The 25,011-nt window shown below is 35.3% G+C and overlaps 2 protein-coding genes across 2 annotated transcripts in view; one reads left to right on the plus strand and one right to left on the minus strand.

The window, feature by feature from the left end:
* The window catches only part of LOC141403931 (motile sperm domain-containing protein 2-like), an 86,570-nt gene extending 76,053 nt beyond the window's left edge, over positions 1 to 10,517 (minus strand). The window contains exon 1 of the mRNA XM_073987040.1: positions 9,531 to 10,517. Within this exon, the coding sequence (XP_073843141.1) occupies positions 9,531 to 9,621 (91 nt within the window). The 5' untranslated portion in view covers positions 9,622 to 10,517. The remainder of the gene's footprint in view (positions 1 to 9,530) is intronic.
* Positions 1 to 25,011, plus strand: part of PXo (P[[i]]-sensitive XPR1 orthologue) — a 167,934-nt gene that overhangs the window by 16,212 nt on the left and 126,711 nt on the right. The window lies entirely within an intron of this gene.

Below are 25,011 nucleotides of genomic sequence, written 5' to 3' on the forward strand. Positions count from 1 at the left end.
ACTATTCAACGGTTATCAATCTATCTGGAAGAAGTGTTATCAACCCTTAACGAAATTGAAAGAAATTCATTAACAATAATTTATAAATGGGGGTGTGACGGGTCACAACAAGCACGGTACAAACAAAAATTCTCGGAAGATGCCGAATCCGTTGCTAGTATATTTTTGAGTTCTTTTGTCCCACTTCAAATTATTTGTGGTAAAGAAAACAATAAAGTGTTGTGGCAAAACACCATCATCACCACGATTTTGCCGCCCCATCAGATTTCGGTATGTGAAAGAAACTACAGATGTAACAAAAGAGGAAATAAGTTATGTGCAAAATGAAATTAAGAACCTCATTCCTACAAAAGTAAATATAGATGGAAAAGAATTTGCTTATAATCACATTTTAAAAATGACCATGGTTGATGGCAAAGTTTGCAATGCTGTAACCAACACGACCTCAACTAGCCGATGCTATATATGTGGCGCCACTTCCAAAGATTTCAATAATTTAAGCAAAACGAATGAGATAAGTCCCGATGTTCTTGAGTTTGGAATTTCGGTATTGCACGCAAAAATACGTATTTTTGAAAGAATTCTGCATTTGGCATATAAATTGCCCGTGAAGAAGAAGAAGAAAAGAAAAAAGAAATCCAAGAAAGATTCCGCTTAGAAACTGGGCTGTTGGTGGACATGCCTATAGCCAATTTTGGTAATACCAATGATGGCAATACGAGTTGGAGATTTTTTGAAAACACAGAATTAGCGGCGGACATAACAGGCATTAACCACGAATTAATACATAGATTTAAAATCTTATTAGAGGCGATTTCAAGTGGACACAAAATAAATACAACAAAATTCGAAGAATATGCCTTCAACACCGCGCAAATGTATGTGGATTTATACGACTGGCATCCCATGACTCTAACAATGCATAAATTACTATTAGATGAGGCGACCATCATAGATAGTGCACTGCTGCCAATCGGCCAATTGTCGGAGGAGGCTGCAGAAGCTCGAAATAAACATTTTCGGTCATACAGACAGAATTTTTCAAGAAAATTTTCAAGGGAAGAATGCAACCGTGATATTTATCAAAGATTGCTTCTTACAACAGATCCAATCATAAGTAGTGAAAGATCGTTAAAGAAAACTTCACACAAGATGTTTTCCAGTGAAGTTATAGAACTATTAGAACCTGCCGAACTCCACACACAATCATGTATTGAGCACGAAGAAGTCGAGATAGAAACATCATTTAATAAGACAATTTAATTTATTTATAATTTTTATTTATTTATGATTTATGAAAATAAAATGTGTTTTTATTATAAAATATATGTTTTTCTTATTTATTTTGTTAAATAAATACATATCTTTTTAAAATATTGTCTTTCGAAGCCATTAACGTCCAAAAATAGTTTTGGCCGCCTAAATATTTCAAATCTACCACTGTGCGTTGGTTTGTACCCTTCTTCTTCATCATAAACTCAAACTTTGTTTTAAATTTTGCGGGTTGTTATTTTGACCTACAGAGCCGCTACAAAATTGGTTAAAATTTTGTTTTTTGTCCATTTCATCCACTGAACATTTCACGATCATCACCAAAAACTAATCATTTCTATTCAGGCCCGGACACAACCTCCCTAAAAAATTCGTTACAATCGGTCCATAATTGCGGCCTTAAGCTTGTTTACAATTTTTAATGGACGGACACACATCGCTAAATCGCTTTATCTCGTCGAGATATGAATTTTGGCATACCAAATAAGGGGTCTAGGACGAATATTTCGTGGTGTTACATAAACTTTTGGAGAGACAATATGTAGCATGGGATACAATTGTGGTTCTCTACACAGAACCCATTATATATTAGGCAGTGGGCCCGTTATCTAGCAAACACTTTATTGCAATTTACATCAGAGGAAAGGTCAGTAGCTTTTTTCATATGTAGGCTACTTTGTTTTCCACCGTGGTGCAATGATATGCACGCCCGCCTTGCACGCTGAAGGTCGTGGGTTCGATTCCCCGGCCAGGCAACATCAAAAATTTTCAACGGTAGCAAAATACCCCTCAGTAATGTTGGCGACATTTCCTGAGTATTTCAGCCTTGAAAAACTTCTCCACAAGTGGTGTCTTAAGACACGCCGTTCGGACTCGGCGATAAACAGTAGGTCCCATATCATTGAGCTAAATATGAATCGGGGTGCACTCATTGATATGAGAGAAGTCTCCCTTGTCCCGTATGGGATGTTGTGGAAAAAAATGTAGGCTACTTTGCGAAATATATATGTCCTCAAGGAATTAAAATATCGACCAAAAATAAAATTGTTATATTTTTCATACAAAAGTAATGGCCCATTTCACCCGCTAAAGAATATCAGATAATCATACAAAATTGTAGGCATCTTTTTCGACCTATACTCTTAGCCGGTGCAAAATTTCGTGACTATTGATGTATAATTGCGACTTCTAGCGAGTTTATTATTACACTACAAACAAATAAAGGAATATATCAGGCTGTAACTCTGTTATCTGATCATGCACACCAACATAATTGGCATCAATTGAAAGGTCAAGTGTTCCACTTTCAAGTATATATCACTTGTCCGGAATGTCACTTCCAGGAATTAAGATATAAGCTGTATATTAAAAATTTTCACAATTTTCACACAAAAGTTTTGGTCCATTTAACCCTCTAAATATTATCCGATCGTCATCTCAAATTGCAAGCTTCTCCTTTGTGACACACTCTTACCTTATTTAAAATTACGCGTTGATAGGACTATTATTGAGACCTACAGAGCCGCTAGAAAATTGAATAAATATTATGTTTTTGGTCCATTTCACCCGCTAAATATTTCACGATCATCACCAATAAGAATAGGGACCTATTCTGATCTGAACCCGACCTCCATACAAAATTTCGGGACGATCGGTCCATAATTGCGGCCTGGAGCGTGTTTACAATTTATAATGGACAGACGGACGGACGGACGGACTGACGGACGGACGGACACACATCTCAAAATCGCTTTATCTCGTCGAGATATGAAGATTGGTATACCACATTGGGGGTCTCCGACGAATATTTCGCGGTGTTACATGAATTTTTACCAAAACAAACTTATAATACCCTTTTCCACATTGTGGTATAGGGTATAAAAAGTAGGGTATAGGGGAAGTACCCCGCCCCTTCCGAAATTCAACTGAATTTGTAGCCTATTTTAAGAGGGGGCCATCCCTGTACATTCTCTGGCATTTTCAGGAAAATCGGTTCAGTAGTTTTTGTAGAAATGATAAAAATTGAAAATTGAAAAAAATGGGCGTAAAAGTTGGTATGGTCAAATTTTCTTTGCATAAAAACCCAGGTCGAAAATCGGTCCAGCCGTTCTCAACTGATGCCATTACCAACGAACGATATTTGATTTTTATTTATAAAGATTTAAAAGTTTAGACAAATCGCGATTTTCTTGAAAATCCCCTGTAGATATAACCTAATTAGAAAGTGAGCGTAGTCGGATCTTAAGTCACAAAATAAGTACGTAAGGTTGGAGACACAATCGCCATTGACTCGCAAATAAATTCCCAAACCGATACATTCATATTTGTTGCAAATATTGCATTTTTACAAAAATAGGGCATAGGGAAGGTACCCGCCGGATCCGAAACTCAAAAAATATGTAGCCTATTTTTACCGGGGACCCTGTACTTTCGCTGAAAGTTTCAGGAAAATCGATTTAGTAGTTTCGTAGATATAACATATTTAAAAAAGTGGGCGTTGTCCAGTCTTAATGCCCCAAATAAGCACGTAAGGTCGTAGACACAATCGCCATTGACTCGGAAATTAATTTTCAAGGCGATACATTTGTAATTATTGCAAATATTGCATTTTTACAAAAATAGGGCATAGGGGAGGTACCCCGCCCGATCCGAAATTCAACCAAATATGTAGCCTATTTCAACGGGGGGCCATCACTCTACGTTCCCTGCAAATTTCAGGAAAATCTATTGAGTAGTTCCATAGATATAACATATTTATAAAAGTGGGCGGAAAAGTGGGCGTGGCCAATTTTTCTTTGCAGAAAAACCTAAACTGGACTACATTTCCACATAAAATGATCCAAATCGCTCTAGCTGTTTTCAACTGATTCAATTACCAACAAACGACAATTGAGTTTTATATATAAAGATTGGGATGTACCGTTCTATTGGGCTACATACATATATGAGGCGTGGGTGGACCTACACCGACAAATTTAGAGGGGAAAGTTGAATACCCCAAACGAAGACTAAATACCAAATTTCAGCCATTTCTATGGATTATTGTGGTTGAAACCTTCAAAATACCGAAAATCCGGAGGGAGCTATATGATGGCGTGGACCTATACCAACAAATTCAGGGGGGAAAGATGAATACCCCCAACGAAGACTGAATACCAGATTTCACTCATTTTAGAGGAATATTGAGGCCACAACCTTCAAAATACCGAAAATCTAGAGGTATTGTTTTAGGGGGGCTATATGAAGGCGTGGACCTATACCGACAAATTCCATATGGAAAGTTTTATACCCCAAATGAAAACTAAATACCAAATTACAACAATTTCGGTGGAATATTGATGACACAAACTTCAAATTACCGGAAATCCAGAGGTACCAAATTTCAGCCATTTCAGTGGATTATTGTCGCCACAACCTTCAAAATACCGAAAATCGGGAGGTACCGTTCTATGCGAGCTGTATCTTGAGGGTGTAAGAATACGATCGCGGTGTTTCAAAAGACTTTCATAAGATCGTCACAGGTACGAGCCCGAAGTAAAACAGCAAACGACTATGTGGATCTTCGAAGCCGAGTCAAATCCAAAGAAAATTGTTCATTAAAGGAGCACTTCGAAGCAAATGATTGTCTGTTTTTTTCTGCTAAACTGACCATGTGGCTAGTATACGGTTGGGGTGTTACATCACAATTTGTTTGCCTGAAGTCTTCGGAGGAATTCGAAAAACGAAAAAGAGAAGACGAATCTTTGTGTATCATGACAATGCGAGATCTCACACATCGATTCAAAGCAGCGCCTTTTTAACGGGGCAAAATGAGGAATTGATGGGTCATCCGCCGCACAGCCCTGACTTGACACCAATGACTTCATGTTATTCCCCACATCAAGAAAAAAGGCGCGATCAATGATTTTCTTCGCTAGAAGATGATGTTGAACCTTTCAAAAACAATGTTTTGAGGTGTCCGATTCGGAGTGGAAAAAGTGCTCCAACAATTAGTTTTAGCGAATGCAAAAGTATAAACAATAAAACTGTTTTTGATTATAAATCTGCGCCGAATTAGAAGTGGGCTGTTGCAGAACCTACAATTTCTATATTTTTCGATATCATTTGTATCGTAGTAAAATTTGTAGATTCTTGCAGTTTCTGGAATAGACCAAAGCTAAATTACGACTATTTTGTTCAACAGTGGAACAAATATGGAAAAATGCGATCGTGAAATAATACACACAAAAAAACACTGTGCAACATTTTTAAGGAGATCTTGTGCAAACAATTCGAACTGAGGATTTTTTGAAAGTACCGACCCAAACGACAAGAAACCCTAGTTGGGTTTTGTTGTGTCAGATCCAGCTCGGATTTTATGACCCCATCTAAGCATAGTTAAAGATTGAGTTTTTAAAGAAATTCGGTGCTATATCTCTGAAACCACTGCGAATCTTCATCTGACCTCTGAAGCAAATTTGTAGATAAGGACAAGAATAAAATATTTAAAAAAATAATGATCTCGAAAAACTACATTGATTGCCTCAAATTTCAAAATATATTCAAAAATTCCACAATTTTTATACATTTCGCACCGTATCCCCAAAACCGTTTATTTTTTCTGAATATTTATACCCTCAGCATTTATGCTAACGAGGGTATATACACTTTCATACGGGCAAAATGTACCTCGTCGAAATAATGGTTTTAGACCCCAAGTATATTTGGACGAAATGTGATTCAGACAATTTGGAGTCGATTGAGCAATGTCCGTCCGTCTATCTGGCTGGCTGGAGCGCACGACAACTCTCGAACGGATGAACTGATTCGGTTCAAATTTTGGCTTTCGTAATATTTTGCCCAAACTTAGTTTAAGTTCGAAGATGGGCTATATCGGTCCACTTCTTCCGGTACATCCCCCACAAAAGTTAGAAAATGTTCGGAAAATTTGTGCGCACGATAACTCTTGAAGTGAGTAACCGATTTGGTTCATACTTTGCCCATCGTGAAATGTGTACTAGACTTATACAAGGTTTCAATATGGGCTCAATCGGTCCATTCCTTCGGGTACCTCCCAGTTTAGTTTAGGGCCATCTCTCGAATCGCTTTGATTTTTGTTTAAGCTACTTGTATTTACTGCCCTCCATACGACGGTTCAAGTTCCATCAGGGGCAAGTCCACACTACCTGAGAAAATAGCCTGAAAGTTGCAAAAAACCCCTATGACACCGTGTGAGGTGGTTTGAGCGCAAGATATCTCTCGAACGGATCTGCAGATTCGATTCAAAATTTGGCCTTATTAATATTTTGTCCAAACATAGTTTAAGTTCGAAGATAAGCCACATCGGAGTGGACCGATGTACCTCCCCTACAAAAGTTCAAAAATTTTCGGAAAAAATTGTTCGCAAGGTAACTCTTGAAGGGAGTGGCCGAATTGTCCATACTTTACACATCCTAATATATCTACCAGATATAGATCAGGTTCAAATATGGACTATATGTGTCCACTACATCCGGTACCCCCCACACACAATTTCGGATAAGTTCACTTTAAGACCTGACATGGAATCACTTTGATTTTTGTTGAAGCAATTTGCATTCGCTGCCTCAATTACGATGGTAAAAGTTTTTTCAGGGGCAAATCCATACTTCTTGAGCAAACGGCCCGAAGGGTGTAAAAACCCCTATGGCGCCATATGTAGTGGCTGGAGATCCATTCTTTTTAGTATCTCCTCCGCAAAACTTTTGATCTTTAATCCTAATCAACATTTTTGTCGGTTCAAACGCTCAAAATTTTTAATACCCCTAAATACATACGTTTTTTGGGAAAAATTTGTTTCAATATATATCAATGTCGGCAAAGCCGACTGATGCTTTTTTAGTTGTTTCTTCTGGAAAAATATTGCCTGGAATGTAATACACAACTCTTCAGAACATGTCATTGTTGTAAAATGCTTCTATGCCTTTGTTTTCAGTTCATTTTTCAACGACGATTTAATAAAAATGTCAATAACGTAGTGAAATCCGAAGTAAACACGTGCAATGGTATAACTGTTTGTATCAACAAAACAGATATATCATATACATAACAGATATAATATGATATAAATGTGGGAATGAGTGTAACAGTTATGATATTGTTTGGGTTGTGTATACTCACAATAACATAACTGATAGAAACAGTTCTGTGTTGTATATGAACGAGTTAGAACATTATTTGTTTTTTCGTTCTCAAGTATCTGTTGTACAATAGATATTTTTCAAATACTACAGATACCAACAGATACTATAGGCTTGTGTGAATAACTTCTAAGGGAAATTTCATAAAAAAATGAATTTTTCCACATTTTTTTGTGGAAAAGGACATGAACAGTTACAACTGAACTTACAAATTTGAATGTTTTTCTGGTTTCAGTGAGTGGAATGTACGAGGACTACAAGAAAATTGTCCGCTCTAATCACGTAAACGCGGATATTTATCAAAAATAGTTTTATTATATTCCATAGAATTCTCCAGCTTGATTTATTGAAGATTTTTTTGTGTTTTTTTTTAACAAGATTTCAAAAACCTTGTTACCTTTTAAAATTGTTGTGGTGGGGATTAAAGAGAGAGTACTTGTTGTATGCTCTTTATGTAAAACAAAAATAAAATAAAACTTATAATAAAAACATATATAAAAATATGGAACAATACCGGAAATTTTGAGGTGGGAAATTTTATACCACCAACGGAGACTAAATATTAAATTTCATCCGTTTCGATGGGATATTGATGACACAACCTTAAAATACCGAAAATCGGAAAGTACGCTTCTTTGGGGTTATTTGAAGGAAAGGGCTTATACTGATAATTCTTTTCTGTAATATTTTATACACCCATAGCAATTTAAATACTAAATTTCAGCCATTTCGGTGGTATATTGAGGCCACAACCTTCAAAATACCGAAAATCGGGAGGTACCGTTCTATGGGTACTATATGAAGGCGTATGATACCTACACATTTCCGGGGGAAAGTTTTATACACCCAACGAAGACTAAATACCAAATTTCAGCCATTTCGCTGCGATAATGAGGCTAAAACCTTCAAAATACCGAAATCGGGAGATATCGTCCTATGGAGTCTATATCAAAACGTGGATATATATAAATATTTTATGGTAGAAATATTTCTTAGCCTGTGGATCAGTCTTTAGAATTTAAATATTAAAGATTTTCCATTGCATCCTAGTTTGGATCTTTTATCATATGTGATAAGGGTCCTAGCAATGGAAAAAATCCTTTCTGATGGAGCACTAGAAGCTGGTATAGCCAAAATCCTGCAGCTTAATTTATACAATAGTGGAAATTCGGTTTTCTATCACTTACAAACTTAAAATGTGACCTGTGACCATGAATAAGTTTCTTTGCACGCATGGGATCGACAGAGAATTTTAGAACCTTATTTTAATGACAAATGTACATCTCCATCAAAATTCAGCTCTGTGGGAATTTTTCTATTTCAATTCCTATTTGGTTTGGGCTACATACAATAAGTACTTATTGTATCACACCAATATCCATTTATATCAGTTTGTACAAACCAGATATAAACAAATATATTCCTTTTTTTCTGTCTACACCAACTCATATCATACCTGTTTGAAAAAGTATCAGTATCAACTTGTAACTGAAACTACTTTCTACATATCCATACTCACTCAATGTTGAAAAATGTCGGAACTGATATATTCAGTTGTATCCATGCAGGTGTTTAATCCGAAGTGCGAGAATAATTTGTTGGTGTGAACTGTGTTTGAAATACGTGTTGTAAAAGATATGATGCAAAATACCGCTGAAACAACATGAAGTAAGCATTTTAGAGTTTCAGAATGTTCTAAGGAATTGTTGAGAACTTTATTTGGAAGATTTTTGCAAAAGTTTACTTGGTTCAACTCCCAGTAGTTTAGCCGATAGTGACCAGAATTTCAGCAATTATGTAAAATTTTCTATATTTTGATGCCCTAGATGGAGTTTTTCTTATGTAGTTTTTTAAAGCATGTTTTTATTTACGAAATCCACAAGATTTTAACTATCAATTCCATTGCGTATACTTCAAATAAAAATTGGCAGTTGAATTCCAGTAGATTTTGTAAATGTAAGCATACTCTGAGTTTGATTAGAAAAGAGTTTCCCCCCTCTTTTAACAGCAATTGCGAAAGAATTGGAAGTTTTCTTCAACACTCATTTTAAACAAAATTCCAACCATATCCAGATAGAACTCAATACATATCTAACTTACCTGCTGGGGGATTTGTTTCATATTTTTTAATGAACATATTTCGCAGCTCATCGACTTGCTGCTTGGTGGGCGTCATAGTTTTAATTGGCATTGTGACGAGTTAAATTTATTCTACTCGTATTTGTCAGATACTAAAACCGAAAATTGTAACAGTTACCAGTGTCTGCTTTGTGGTTGGAAGTAATACAACAAAAATACTGTCGCACAAGTATAAATTTCACCTTTTCTCTTTTGATTGCACACTCTTTGATTTCCGGCTCAAATGCTCTTTTGTTTTGTGAACTCTCACACCTTGTTTTACACCTTTACTGCGGAAAAGAAAACATTCACAAATACGGACCAGACAAAACCGTATGTTTAGCTCACAACATACACCGGCATACTAAAAGAATTGGACAGCGACAGCCATATGTGACAGCGACATAAACATTGCCCCTCTTTTTTGGAGGAACCTTTACTTTGGGCATTAATTTCCCACTGGCTTTTGTAGTTTAGAATGAGATTAGAACTGTGGCATATGTTGTTGTAATTATTAATATTTTTCACGATTTAATTATCGTTTAACAGGGGTTTAGTGGGGTGGTCGGGCGCTCCCCTTTAAATAGCTGAGATGTTTATCACCGTTTATTATCGCCAAGTTGTTTTAGCCGTATTGACACCCCGTTTACAATAATCACACAAACACACTCGTATATGATTGAACTTTTTTCAATGTTTCTTATAAACAAATTTGGTAATATATAAAAAACAACTAAATCAGCTGCAACTGATAATGGTGATATAAATAAGAAAACGAAAAATTTTATTTGTTGAGTTACCGTAACAACCGAACTCAACTGATATCAATTTAAACTGAAAAAAAAACAACTTAACCTGTTGAAAGACACTCGAACTCATTTGAACAATTACAAATAGTGAGTGCGATCGCGCCATTTGTCGTTCTCGTATTGTGGATACCCTCATGGTTGATGACTCGCAAACAAGTAGGGACAGAGAGTCGTGATAAAATACTATATTCAATTGACTCGACCCCAACGTCAGCTATGTGTACATTAATGTGGGTAATAAAGAGTCTTGTACTATGTTGTGGGCTTAAAAGTTCTAGTATGTACTAGCGAAGGGTACCGAGGCAAATTAAACAAGCCAATCAGAGCTCCGAATACTTGCTCGGATTCTCAAATTCTTCTCAAATTCGAGCAAGTTGGAGGGAGGGGGAAATTGGCACTTCCCCCACCAAACAAAAACTTACCCACCCTAAAAAGTTGCACCCAAAAAAACTTACCACCTCACCCCTATTTTCTCTCGCAATTAAATCAAATAAAAACTTACACCACCCCAAAAAATTGCACCCGAAAAAACTTACCACCTCCCCCCTATTTTCTCTCGCGAGTAAATCGGAGCTCTAAAGCCAGTACAATAACAAGTAAGAACGGCGTTATGTTCGGGCCGGCCAGAAGTTTTTATACCCTCCGCCCGAGTTGTATTGAAGTAAAATGGAACAATTAGTTTCCTTTCGTTTATGAAGAAGACTAAAACCAAATTTCAGCAATTTCGGTAAAACAATGAGGCTGACGGCCTCGACACATAAGAAGCATGGCATTCTTGTTTAAGTCATATCTGGTAAATTACTAAAGACCAAGTTCAACTTAATTCAAATGTGATTTTGAAATATTTTTATTAGGTCGAACATGGTCTTTAGTCTTTTATCAGATATTACTTCAGCAAGAATGCCATGCTTCTTATGTGTCGAGGCCTTAACCCTCAAATACCGAAGCCATAACCTTAAAAATTCCGAAAACGTTCTATGGGGGCAATATGAAGGCATGGACTTTTTTCTTTATTTGATATTAAAAGTATTCATAATAATGTCTCTGCGTCAAATGGCTTTTTAGAGGCCAGTTGGCAAATATACACTTTTATAAATTATTCTATACAATATTTAAGGAATGTAAATGAAATATAAAATTTGCAAAAATATAGAGGGATATCTGTTGGGATATGGAATTTACAGAGAATTTTTTTAAAATAGAATTTTTGTCGATTTGTTCCATATCCACACTTATGAGACAATGTAAAATTTTGTAACTCCGTGGAACAAAGTGACCACAACATTTTCCCATCTTTCTACAATAAATTCAAAATTTTGAAAATTGGAAAAATTAATGATTTGATTTTTGAAATGTGTTTTGAAACTTGTAAGTTATTAAAATAATAATTCCATACCTTAGAACAACTCAAGCCTTCGCATCGAAAAGTGGATATCTCGGAATTTAGAGCAGATAGGAAAAGCCGACCAAAAATTTAGAAAGAGCATACGGAGACCCTAGAGACCACCTATATCTCAAAAAATCAAAAATTGCGTATGGTACACTTATGCATGACACCGACTAAATGTCAGGAATTTCGGTGGAATATTGACGCCACAAACTGCAAATACCGAAAATCGGGAGGTACCGTTCTAAGAGGGCTTTATTAAGGCGTGGGCCGGTACAGACAAATTTCTGGGATAAAGTTTTATACCCCCAACGAAGACTAAATACCAAATTTCGACACTTTCGGAGGAATATTGAAGCCACAACCTTTAAAATACCGAAAATGGCGTTCTATGGGGGCTATATGAAGGCGTGGACCTATAACGACAAACATTATATGAAAAGTTTTATACCTCAAGTGAGGACTAAATACCAAATTTCAGCCATTTCGGTGGATTATTGTGGCCACAACCTTCAAAATACCAAAAATCGTACGGTAACGTTCTATGAGGGATATATGAAGGCGTGGACCTATACCGACAAAATTCTGGGGGAAAGTTTTATGCACCCAACGATGACTAAGTACCAAATTTCAACCATTTCGGTGACATAAGGAAGCTAAAACCTTCAAAATGCCGAAAATCGGGTAATACCGTTCTATGGGGGCTATATCAAAACGTGGTAGCCCATTTGCAATACCAAACATCCTAGGAGTAATAGAACCTCATATACCAAATTACAAAGCTCTATCTTAAAAATTGAGAGCTGTATTTTGATTTCAACAGACGGACGGACATGCTTAGACTTTTACCCTGATCAAGGATATGTGTAGAGAATATATGTATGGACAGCATTATGTTAAGGCTAGGTCGAACTTTTTATACCCATCACCACGAACTATATAAAAGTAATTAGGAACAATTGGTTTCCTTTCGTTCATGAATAAAAGCAAATTCTTCTTCTTCCTCATTGGAAGAACAGAATATCTTATCTGATAATTTTCTACGTGGAACCTCCACCCATTGAGATTCCAAAATACCAAGTTATATCCACTACAGAAGGAAAATGTAGCAAAATCCTTTAAGGGGTTATGGCCACTTATTGAACACGAAAAAATAAATTTTTTACAAGAAATCTACCATTTGTTTTGAGGATTTTGTTTTCTTCTTATAGATCACACTTTGAGCTACTTTCGCAATTTTTTCTTTTGAAAAATATTGAACAGTGTTCTGACAAATGGCCGACTACGAAACACTGTTTTTACTAAAACAGTTTGCGGTGTCCACTAGGGTTATGACTTTTTGACATTTTTTCTCAAAAATGATTATCTGTAGTGGAAATGAATGATTAATGCCTAAAATAACTTTCATTCCACTTTATTATAAAAAAAGGTTGAGCACAAACCACTTTAAAAAAAATGTTTTGAACAAAATTCTATGAAATGAAAAGAAAAAAAATTCTCAAATAATTATTTACTGTAGAAGGAATGAATGGTCGTTTACCTGTTAATGACTAAAATAACTTTTATTCCGCTTAAATATTAAAAAAAGGTCCCGCACAAACCACTTTAAATTTGTATGATACATGAAAAAGCTATATAAAATATAAAATGATATATACTATAGTACGATGATAAAATTAGTGAGAAACAAACGGGTGTGTCATTTTAGTTATGTCGTGTGCCCCTATCCCTTGATGTCAGTTAAATATCTGGTGACTTCAAACAATTTTCAAAAGTTCTGCGGAAGCTTTTTTATCAAATCACTTTATAATTAAGATTTTATGTAATCTTAGGTAAAAACCCATCAAAATATAATACAGGGATATGAGGTTGTAAAAAAGTCGTAACCCTAGTGCCCACTGTAACTCGAAAACGAAAACATCGATCAGCATATGTTTTTGTGGGATCATTAAGAACATAATAATCTTGTACTTAAGCGAAACGGAATTAAAAATATCCATTGAAAAAAAAATGTGAACTGTGAACTGTCAAAGTCAAAATTTTGATTTTAACTAAAAAAATGGATAGTTTTCTCGCCATAAAACCGACAATTTTTTTTTTCAAATTTCAATGTTACCTACAAATCACAATAAATTTCCTCTTTCTAACGCTCATATCTCAGCTAATTTTTGCCCAATCTACTCGAAATTTTTGCAACATATTCTGTTCTATCTGCACTTTAAAATGGACCAATAAAAAATCTCGATTTTGTAAAATTTCTAAGTACCCAAAACCCCTTAAAATAACATCGTTGTTCTTTCCTAAACATGAACAAATATTTAAAATTTTCTCATTTGAACTTTTGTATCCTCATACAGCATAAATTATTCAATTACAGCAATCTTGCCTCGAAATACATCAAATTGGACAATACCGGTTTGTGGGGGCTAGATTAAAATCTGGATATAAACACAAAGTTTCAATTAACAAGCAATCCGGCAGTAAAATGTGACTAAAATCTTCAACAAATCATACATGGAAGCTATACGAAAACGTAGACCTATACTGTCAGAGTGCAATGGACGTTTTCAACATGTTATAATGTTTTGTACCCCTAGCGAAGACTAAATACCAAATGTTAGTTATTTCGGTTGGATAATGTGGCTAGAGGTTTTAAAATAACAAAAATCGGGGATTTCTATGGCGGCGGTATGAAGATGTGGACCTATATTGATAATAATCTACGTTATATTTTATACCATGTTCGAGGACTAAATGCCAAATCTCATCCGTTTCGTCATGATAATGATGCCAAAACCTTTAAAATACCGAAAATCGGGAGTGACCGTTCTATGTGGGCTATACCAAAACGTGGACCTACGTCCACAATTTCTGGTGGAGATGTTTGTTGGCCACTGGGAACCGTAAATGATAAATTATTAGATGATCATACCGTCTGAAAATGTAGCAAAAAACGTCGAAATACCTGAAGTCGGGCGATACCCTTATATTGAATGTATACCAAGACGTGTACATATGTCCACAATTTTTTTATGGAGAATCTTAAATAGCAAATTATAGACAATTTGGTCTGAAAATATAACTAAAAACGCAGAAATACCCGAAATCGGATAGTACCGTTATATGAGGGCTATTCCAAAGCATGGACCTACGTCCACAATTATTTAAACAGATGTTTACCTAAATTTAACAGAAGTTTAAAATTTAAACAGAAGTTTGTTTTCCTATGTTTACCCTAAATGCCAAAATGCAGGTAATTCGGTTTGAAAATATAGCTAAAAACTTCAAAATGCCTGAAATCGGGGTGGTACCGTGTGTGTGGGGCTATTCTAAAGCATGGTCCTATGTATGTCCACAAATTTTGTTGAAGAATTTTGGTGGCCACTGTGAACCGCAAATGTGAAATTCGGCAACATCACACTGTACTACCTCGGCAACCTCACACATTACTACCCCCACACCATGTATGGGCTACTAGAGTCAACCGTGGTAGGCCTGTACTGGACAGACTGGTGTATATGGAAAGCACGTCCTCCTCCTCCTTTCGCAAAACGGCGTAACTATCCGACGTTGAGCTTTGCTTGCTGGATTATAAAGTCCATAATTTCCGTGATTTTGTTTTTGCAGCCTCGGAAGTACAGCCATTCCGTATATCCATTACTCACCGATGTTGACATGTCCTCTTTTGGCGCTACTAAACTTTCCTTCAGAAATTTGTCAGCACTGGTCCATGATTTATATGGCCCCAGTAGAACGGTACCTCGTGATTTTAGGATTTTAGCCAGAAATGGCTGAAATTTAGTATTTAATCTTCTGATATAGACACTGACATATAGGATAAGAACCAGTGTTCCAAATTTCGAACAGTCAACTTTGCACATTTGCAAAGCCGCGCTTGCGCATGTAAATCCTGTTCTTCATATTTTGTGAAACGGTTACATATGCCAGAGGATTGTATCAGACAATATTACAAGGCAATTCAAGGCCTTCTATATGTAATTTGCACAAAGAATTCCGCGGAATCTATTAACTTCCTGAGAAATCTGATGAAAAGCGGGCATTTATCGACGTCCAAGAAGCATTATTTTGCACAAGAACAACTCCAAAGCTTTCTAGGGTCTCAAAATTTGTAATCTGACACTAATTTTGTGGGTTTTTTAAAGTGCTTTACCTAAAAACGCAAAGAATTAAGCAAGGTTCAGCTTTAACAAGCTATACATGAAGTTTGACCTTAAATAACGGCATTTGACCCCCAAAAATTATTTTCTTTTCTCTAAAATACATCTCAAACACCCAGAGGCATTCGCCAAAACAATAAAATGTATACATTTTGCTGTTAATTCCATAAATTGCACGGCAATACGCATATCTGCTTGGGGTGTATGTAAACTTTTGTCCCCATCATTTTTAGGTTTTTGTAAAATGTACCGTTATTTGTATTATGGAATACACTTTTGTTCTATTAAATATTGTTTATTAGTGAGACGAAATATAACTGCATACTTGGAATTTCATAAAAATCACTACTAACCCTAACACCCGGGATTTAGGGGGTGTATGTAAACTTTTGTCCCTGACTGTATATTCTTGATCATGGTTAAATTATAAGTCGATATAACAATGTCCGTCTGTCCGTCCGTCTCTTAAAATCAAGATTCAGCTCGCAATTTTAAAGATAGACTTTGTAATTTGGTATAGAAGTTTTATTACTCCTAGGATGTTTGGTATTGCAAATCGGCTATATCGGCCCAAGGTTTGATATAGCTCCCATAGAACGGTACCACCAGATTGCGGGTATAAAACTTCCCCCAGAAATTTGTTGGTACAGGTCCACGCCTTAATATAGCCCCCATAGAACGGTACCTCCCGATTTTCGGAATTTTAAAGCTTGTGGCCACAATAAACCATCAAAATGGCTGAAATTTGGTATTTAGTCTTCGTTGGGGGTATCAAACTTTCCCCTAGAAATATATCGGACAGGTCCACGCCTTAATATAGCTCCCATAGAACGGTACCTCCCGATTTTCGGAATTTTGAAGATTGTGGCCACAATAACCCATCGAAATGCCTGAAATTTAGTATTAAGTCTTCGTTGTGGATATTCAACTATTCCCTTTAAATTTGTTGGTATAGGATGCTTTCATAAAGCCCCCATAAAACGGTACTTCCAAATTCCATAGAACGGTTCCTCAAAATATTCGGTATTTTCAGTCGTTTGCTGTCATTGAAAGCATAAAGACGTGTTAATTGTAATCTGTTAATTGCCACTTGTAGTGCGCGTAAAAAATTCATTATTATAACTCTGTTATAATGACGAAGAAGAGGAAAAAGTCCTGGGGAAATACCCCAAAGTTTCAACAACAAAAAGCTGTGGATACCATCAGTTTTAATCGATTCCAAAGCCTGTCTGATTCAGATGATGATGCCAGTGTCGAAAGTGGTGAAATTTCTCTGCGTAAAGCAAAGGTTCCATGCGTAATAGTTGACTCATGTCACAATCTAACTAAAATTATTACCTTTCTTGGTCATAATTGTAAGTATAAGAGGATGTCAATTGGGACAAAAGTTATTCCAAACACCGTGGCAGACTTTGAAGAAGCTGTAAAGAAGCTGAGTGGCAGTGAGTTTGATTTCTTTACTCATGCATTGGTTGACGAAAAGAGATTCAAGCAAGTTTTGTTTGGGCTACCTAGAATTACAGTGGACACAATCAAAGAAGAATTAAAGAGTGGTTTCAATATAGAACCCTTAAGTGTAAAGGAAATTCCAACCAAAAGAAGTAATCCAAACGATGCGATTTATATGATTGAGTTTGACAAAAACCAGGTTAGCAAGAAAGAAGTTCAAAAAATAAAGTATTTTTGCGACATAGGGGTTCATTGGAGAAACCCACTAAGAAAGAAAAAAGGACCAACACAGTGTTCCAAATGCGCAATGTATGGCCATGGATCATCCAATTGCCATCGTAAAAACATATGCCTATTATGTGGTGGTCAACATGACTATTCTACATGCCAATTGAGCAAAACAACAACAACAAATGGACCTGTTATATACAAATGCCACAACTGTTTAAAAAAGGGTTTAAGTAATGTGAACCACAGAGCGGATGATAAGAGTTGCCCTCAACGAAATGAGTATTTAGAAATCCGAGCAAAAGTTTCAAGTGGAAATCGCTCGAGAAGCTTACTTAAGAGTTTCATACCTCCAGTAAATGTCCGTGAGAATGACACACAACCCATTTATAGTAGTGACATCCCCAGTGGACCATCTAGATTTGTAGACAGCAAAAAATCCTATGCGTCAAATATGAAAACAAATTCGAGTGGAGATGATGACAACATCTCAAATGAACAAATTTTGCAAATTTATTTTGATGCAATTGATGCATTGCAACAGTGTAAAAACAAATATGACAAAATGAGAGTGCTCGGTATGATGCTCAAATATGTCATATAAGCAACATAACCTCAATGAAATTCATGTTATGCACTATAATGTACAAGGCATAACAAATGGTTCTTTTATTATTGAAATGGAACATGTACTCAATGAAAATAATATTGATATTGTTCTCATGAATGAGACCTTTTTGAAGCCGAAACACAAATTGAAATTGAGAAATTATACCGTGTATAGAGAGGACAGATTGACACATGGAGGAGGAGTTCTTATTGCAATTAAGAATGGAATCCCACACCAAAGAATTCCAAAGATCCGAACGTCAACAATTGAAAATATTTCCATTGAAATTCACATAAATAAAAGACCAATAAGGCTAACGTCAGCCTACTGTCCTAAATACACCAACAATTTTATTAATGACATCAAAAAAAATAACAAGCACTTTAGATGAATATTTTATATTTGGCGATTTTAATGCTCAGCACACATCTTGGAATTGCCATCGAAATAATTCAGCCGGTAGTAGATTGTATAATCTCCAAATGCAGTCCAACTTTTATATACACAGCACAAACGAGTACACCAGATATTCACAACGCCAAAATCAACAAATTCCATCTGTAATTGATCTGATGCTCACAAACTCTGGACTTCAATTTTCTGATTTGCAGACTTTCCCAAAGGTCTTAAATTCAGATAATGTACCAATTTCATGCCGCATTTTCGGAACAATAAAAGCGAAACTTCAACAATTAAAGCTTTATCACAAAGCTAATTGGCGTTTAATTCAGCAACACGTAAATGATCATATTCAAAACACGAATTTGGAGAACATAATAATAACGCAAATGAATATAGAAGACGTGCTGTCAAAAATTACAAAAATAATACAACGTGCTGATGAAAAAGTTCCCGTTGCTGAGAGAAATGTTTGGCAAAAAAGACTCTCCTCTTTAACTCAGTACCTAATTGGCCAACGAAACAGATTTCGTCGTTACAGAGATGCAATGATACAGCACAAAGAATAACTCTCATTGCTACTCTCAAACAACTGAACCAGCTGATTGAGCACCACGTGAACAGTGATAGAAACATCAGCTGGAACAAATTTTTGACGTCGTTGCCACCCGGAAAAAAGAAATTCTGGATGCTAACAAAAGCTATTCGTCAATCGAAACCTAAGATCGGAACTTTAACTGTAGATGGCGCTGAAGTCTATAACAATGTTGAAAAAGCAAATATTATTGCTAACGTTTTCGAAAACGCTCATAATTTAACTTCAAATCTTACTTCTTCGCAGGATAGGAAAGTAGCACGCCATATTGAATGACTGAGAAATCAAATTGTGATTCATGAAAGCGAATATGAACCAACAACCATTGAGGAAGTTAAGTGGTTTACCAAGAAGTTAAAAAATTCAAAAGCTCCTGGTTTAGATGGTATAAAACATGTTTTATTGAAGAAAATGCCTGATTCTGTTTTTGCATTGATTACAAAGATATTTAACTGGTGTTTAAAGAATTGCTATTTCCCGAAAACGTTCAGGGCTGCCAAAGTAGTACCAGTGTTGAAAAGTGGAAAAAGTTCCAAGCAGGCCAATAGTTATAGGCCTATCAGTATGCTTAACTCCCTGGATAAAGGTTTTGAAACATTATTTTGCAAAGGCTTAATGAATTTACTGAAACGAATTCCATTTTAAAAGAAGAACAATTTGGATTCAGGAAGCAACACACCACAGTTCATCAAGTGAAACGGATGGTAAACATAATCAGAGAAAACAAAGCCCGACGTAAAAGTACTGGAGTCATTGTTTTGGACATAGAAAAGGCATTTGACTCTATATGGCACGATGGCCTGATCTACAAACTAAATAATTTTGGTTATCCACTATATTTGCAAAAAATGATTCAAAGTTTTTTATCTGAACGGAGTTTTAATGTTTACATTCAGGACTCAAAATCTACTTCGAGAAACATAAAAGCTGGTGTACCACAAGGGTCAATACTTTCTCCATTTTTATATTCTATTTTTACTTCAGATATAAAAATATTAAAAAACGAATCAATTGCGCTGTAAGGTGTCAAATGCCATCATAAGAAGGATGAAGAACTCCTTAGTACATCTGGGTAAATACTTCGAGAAATGGAAAACAAAAATAAATGAAGGAAAAACGCAAGCCATTATTTTCCCATTTAACAAATCCCCAAAAAGAATTCCCAGTGTTAATTTAATAGTGTCGGGATGTAATATCCCTATACAAACTTCCATAAAATATCTTGGAATTACACTCGACAGGTCTCTGAACTTTAAAGAACACGTACTAAATGCAGCTGACAAAGCAACAAAATGTGGCCGAGCTCTATTTCCTTTATTGAACAGGAAATCAATGTTAAACATTAAAAATAAGCTGCTCATATACAAAATGTGTTTAAGGCCAATAATGACATAGGGCTGTCAAATTTGGTCGAATATTTGTGCTAAAACACGTCTGAAAAAACTTCAAGTTATTCAAAATAAAAATCTTAAAAATATATTTGGTCTAAACATGCGGTATTCGACATCCCAACTCCACCAACGGTTCAATGAGAAAATGATTTCGACATTCATGGAAAACATAAATGAAAGATTTGAGTCACGAAATAGAACTTCTACGTTCAGATTGCTTAGAACTCTACAATAATATTATCATAATATTAAACTGTTGTCTATCAGTATAAAAAATATACTAAATTTTTGTTTTGTTTTTCAAAAGGGTTTTCTCCTATCTTTTACCTTAAATTGTTGAAAATCATTATTTGAAATAGTTTGTAAATTGAAACATAAAATACTTTTATTTGCTGCAATATTTATAATTAAAATCTCAAATATTTTGATATATTTATAAAAATTTTAAAAATTTTTAAATGTAAGATTGATAGAGGTACTCAATAAAAAAAAAAATTCGGTATTTTGATGGATATGGCCTCAAGATTCCACCGTAATGGCTGAAATTTGGTATTTAGTGTTTGTGGGGGGCATAAAACTTTCCCCTAGAACATTGTAAGTATAGGTACCTTCCGAATTTCGGTATTTTGAAGGATAGCTACATTGCTGTAATTTGGTATTTAGTCTTCTTCATAAACGAAAGGAAACTAATTGTTCCATTTTACTTCAATACACCTCTTGGTGGAGTTCGGCCCGGCCGAACTTAACGGCGTTTTTACTTGTTGTTTTATTGCAAAAGAACAACCCTTTCAGCTGTTCGGAATATAGCTTTCCACCTTGATTACCCACTTTAATATTTTAAATGCAGCTACTGTAGCGGGATTTGAGTAAATAGTATGAATGCTCATAAATTGATTTATTGTTTACTTCGATTAATAGTCACAACGTTGCGACTCACTAAACTTTCGACAATTTGTTTGTAGATCAAACACTGACGTACTGAGGGAGAAATTCAAAGTCAAATTAATGGAACTGCAGGTTTTATGTATAAAGAATTTTTAACGACTCTCTTTATTCAAAAGCATGTTTGTATGTAAATAATGAATGTATGTATGTACATACATATGTACAATGAGCGCATGTACATTGTGCACATAAATTGTGAGAAGTAACAGAATGCGTGTTTAGAATTCTAATTAAACGTGAATTGTCACACTTTCGACTTCATTATGTCTTTGACCTGGAGAAGACAACTTATTTTGATATTAAATGACGTATTTACACATATTAACATACATATGTACATTAGGGTTATAACTTTTTCTAGTGTGATATTTTTTGGTGTTACAATGATTTTTTATTTAAGATTAGATCAAATCTTACTCATAATACCTGATGTAAAATCGAATTTTTTTCCGGCAAAGGCACCGGGTCTAGCAAATGAGCATGATGAGCTTATTTGAACCAACCCTAGTGGCTAGGTCATCTGAAGATTTGCAAGGTTAGAGCCGGTATTAGCTAAATGTGGACACAGGTTAAGTAACTCTCAAACCCTGGAAAGAATGATGATATGACCTCAATCACGTTGTACTGGTTGATCTGAAGAGGTGTGTTAGTTATTTTAATCGATAATTTGTGGAGCACACTGGGTGTGACGGGGTACGACCCATTAGATCTCTTTGCTCCGAGGAGAAACCACCAAAACTGACATTGCATGATGTTGCAAACACCATTAATAACACAAAATCAAACAAAGCGTTAGACTCTGACAGTATCTCCATGGTAATGTTGTCGATAGTTGACCATCTCATAACATTTCTCAACATTTCGCTAGCTACCTACACGAAGTCTGGAAAATGAGCAGCGCGGTCCCGCTACTAAAGTGCTAATCAATTTTCAAAATCGAAAAATGAAGATGTTTTAAGATGTTGAAGATAAATTCCTAAATAAAATAACAAAACGAATGTTAAAAAAATATTTTTTTTTATTATTTTTTTTTGTAAAATAACTAATGTATAACACTGGTATAAAGAAAAATTGTATTGACAAATTTTAAAAAATTTAGAAAATAAAATATAATTACAAAAAATTAAGTTTCAGTGTTTTATTTAGAAATGCACTTAAAACTAGAAATGCACTTAAAACATGATGGAATCTCATTCTCATTAAACGCTTGCCGTTTAATGTTGCCACCGTTTATAATTTAAATGCAAGCGTTTTATTTGAGAGATTCCATCATGAGAAACAATATATTTATTGAGGCTAAGCGGCAAATTATTTCCTAGTTTTAAGTGCATTTCTAAACTAAACCTAATTTTTTAAAATTATATTTTATTTTTAACTTTTTAGTAAATAAATTTTTTTCACCACTGAGAACAAAATTAATCAATTTTTTTTTTTTTTTTGTTCGATCGTTCCCAACGCCACTCTTTCCCGGGAGCGCGTACACCTCATATTCCGGAATATGGGGGATTAGTAGACTAGGGAAAAACAGCTACAGCAAAACATCAGCCGGTTAGGAAGTTAAGGCCTGCGTACATAAGCTGCTCTGCCTGATTGCCTTGCTTTCCTGCTTCATTTTTGACATAATAAAAATAAAAGAATAAAGAAGGCCGAGGAAATTTCGAACTGGGTTGCCCTTTTCTTTTTTATTCTTTTATCAGAAGTAAGCAAGGTAAGCAGGCAAGGCAGCTTATGTACGCAGGCCTTAACATTTTAAAGACAAACACATCAAAAAATAAAATAGGTCTAATCTAACATATTGCCTGGCAACTGCTACAACAATACTAAGAACGTAAGATAAAGTTTTTTATGACATGCAGAGGTTCCGATAAAGACATCCTATTATATAACTTGTTATATTCATCACATAAAGATCGGAGTGGATTACTTATTTCATAATTAGATTTCGCTAACGTTAATTTAAGTGGTATGTAGTTTCGAGTATTACGTGAAGGTACATTAAAATTGATTTCGCCAATTAAAAACTGAGATTCAATTTGTCCACGCAAAAGTTTAATAATGAATATAGATCTGAGCATTAAACGTCTTTTTCCAACGTTGGAAGGTCAATTAACTTTAGACGGTTTTCATATGGTGGAAGAGATTCACTTGTGCTCCACCCTAAGCCTCTAAGAGCAAATAAAAGAAATTGAACTTGTACTGATTCTATCTTATCAGAATAACATTTGTAAAAAGGACTCCAAAGTACACAACCGTATTCCAATGTTGGTCGGACAAGGCTAGTGAATAAGCGTTTGGTCACGTATGGATCGTCAAATTCCTTAGACCAGCGTTTTATAAAGCCAAGTAATGACTTGGCTTTATTAACACAAGACTCTATATGTAAGTTGAAACGTAATTTACTATCTAAAATAACTCCAAGATCCACAAACGAGTCTACATTATCCAATTTGTGAGAACCTATGAAATAATCGCAAGAATCAGGACGAGATCTATAAAATGACAATTTTTTACATTTTTTTAAGTTTAATGACATACCGTTGACACTACACCAGTTGGAAAGAGAATACAAATCATGTTGCAGATTAATTGATTGATTATAAGAATCATGATTGCTAAACAGTTTAACATCGTCAGCAAACATTAATACTTTAGAGCAATGAATAACAGACGGAAGGTCATTTAAGTAGAGTACAAAAAGTAATGGACCTAAATGGCTACCCTGAGGAACACCAGAATGCACAGTTATATTTTTTGACAGAATATCATTAAAAGAAACCCTTTGGGTACGGTCCTGTAGATAAGAACGTATCCAAGACAAGAGTATTGATGGGAACCCCATAGAATCAAGCTTATATATTAACAATTCGTGTACAACGGTGTCAAAGGCCTTACTGAAATCTGTGTATATAACATCAGTTTGACATTTATTTACGAATCCATTGTGAACGTGACATGTAAGTTCCAATAAATTTGTCAAGGTAGACCTACCCTTAACGAAACCATGTTGATAAGGTGATATTATAGATCTAGCGAAATGAGTTATTCGGCGTGAAACCAGAAGCTCAAAAAGTTTAGGAATTGCACTTAGTTTTGCAATACCTCTATAGTTTTCAATCACACATCTACTATCAGATTTATGCAAAGGAATAATAAAGCTAGATCTCCAGACAAGTGGGAAATATCCCAATGTCAACGAGTCATTAATAATAATTGTTAGGGGACGATAAAGTTCATATGCACATGATTTTAAAATAGAAGTCGGAACACCATCAGGACCTGGTGAGTTTGAATATTTCAATGACAATAAACCATTTAATACTTCATCCTCAGTGAGAATAATGCGAGGAAACTGGTTAAGTTTATGAATATTAAAAGGGTAATTAAGGGAGTTAGTTGAAAATTTGGAGTAAGTATTTTGAAAAAAGTCAGCAAACATATTTGCAATGTCATTAGGGTCACATGATTCACTACA

This window comes from Musca autumnalis, unplaced genomic scaffold (assembly GCF_047663935.1).
Source record: "Musca autumnalis isolate F117 unplaced genomic scaffold, ASM4766393v1 scaffold_4, whole genome shotgun sequence".
NCBI lineage: Eukaryota > Metazoa > Arthropoda > Insecta > Diptera > Muscidae > Musca > Musca autumnalis.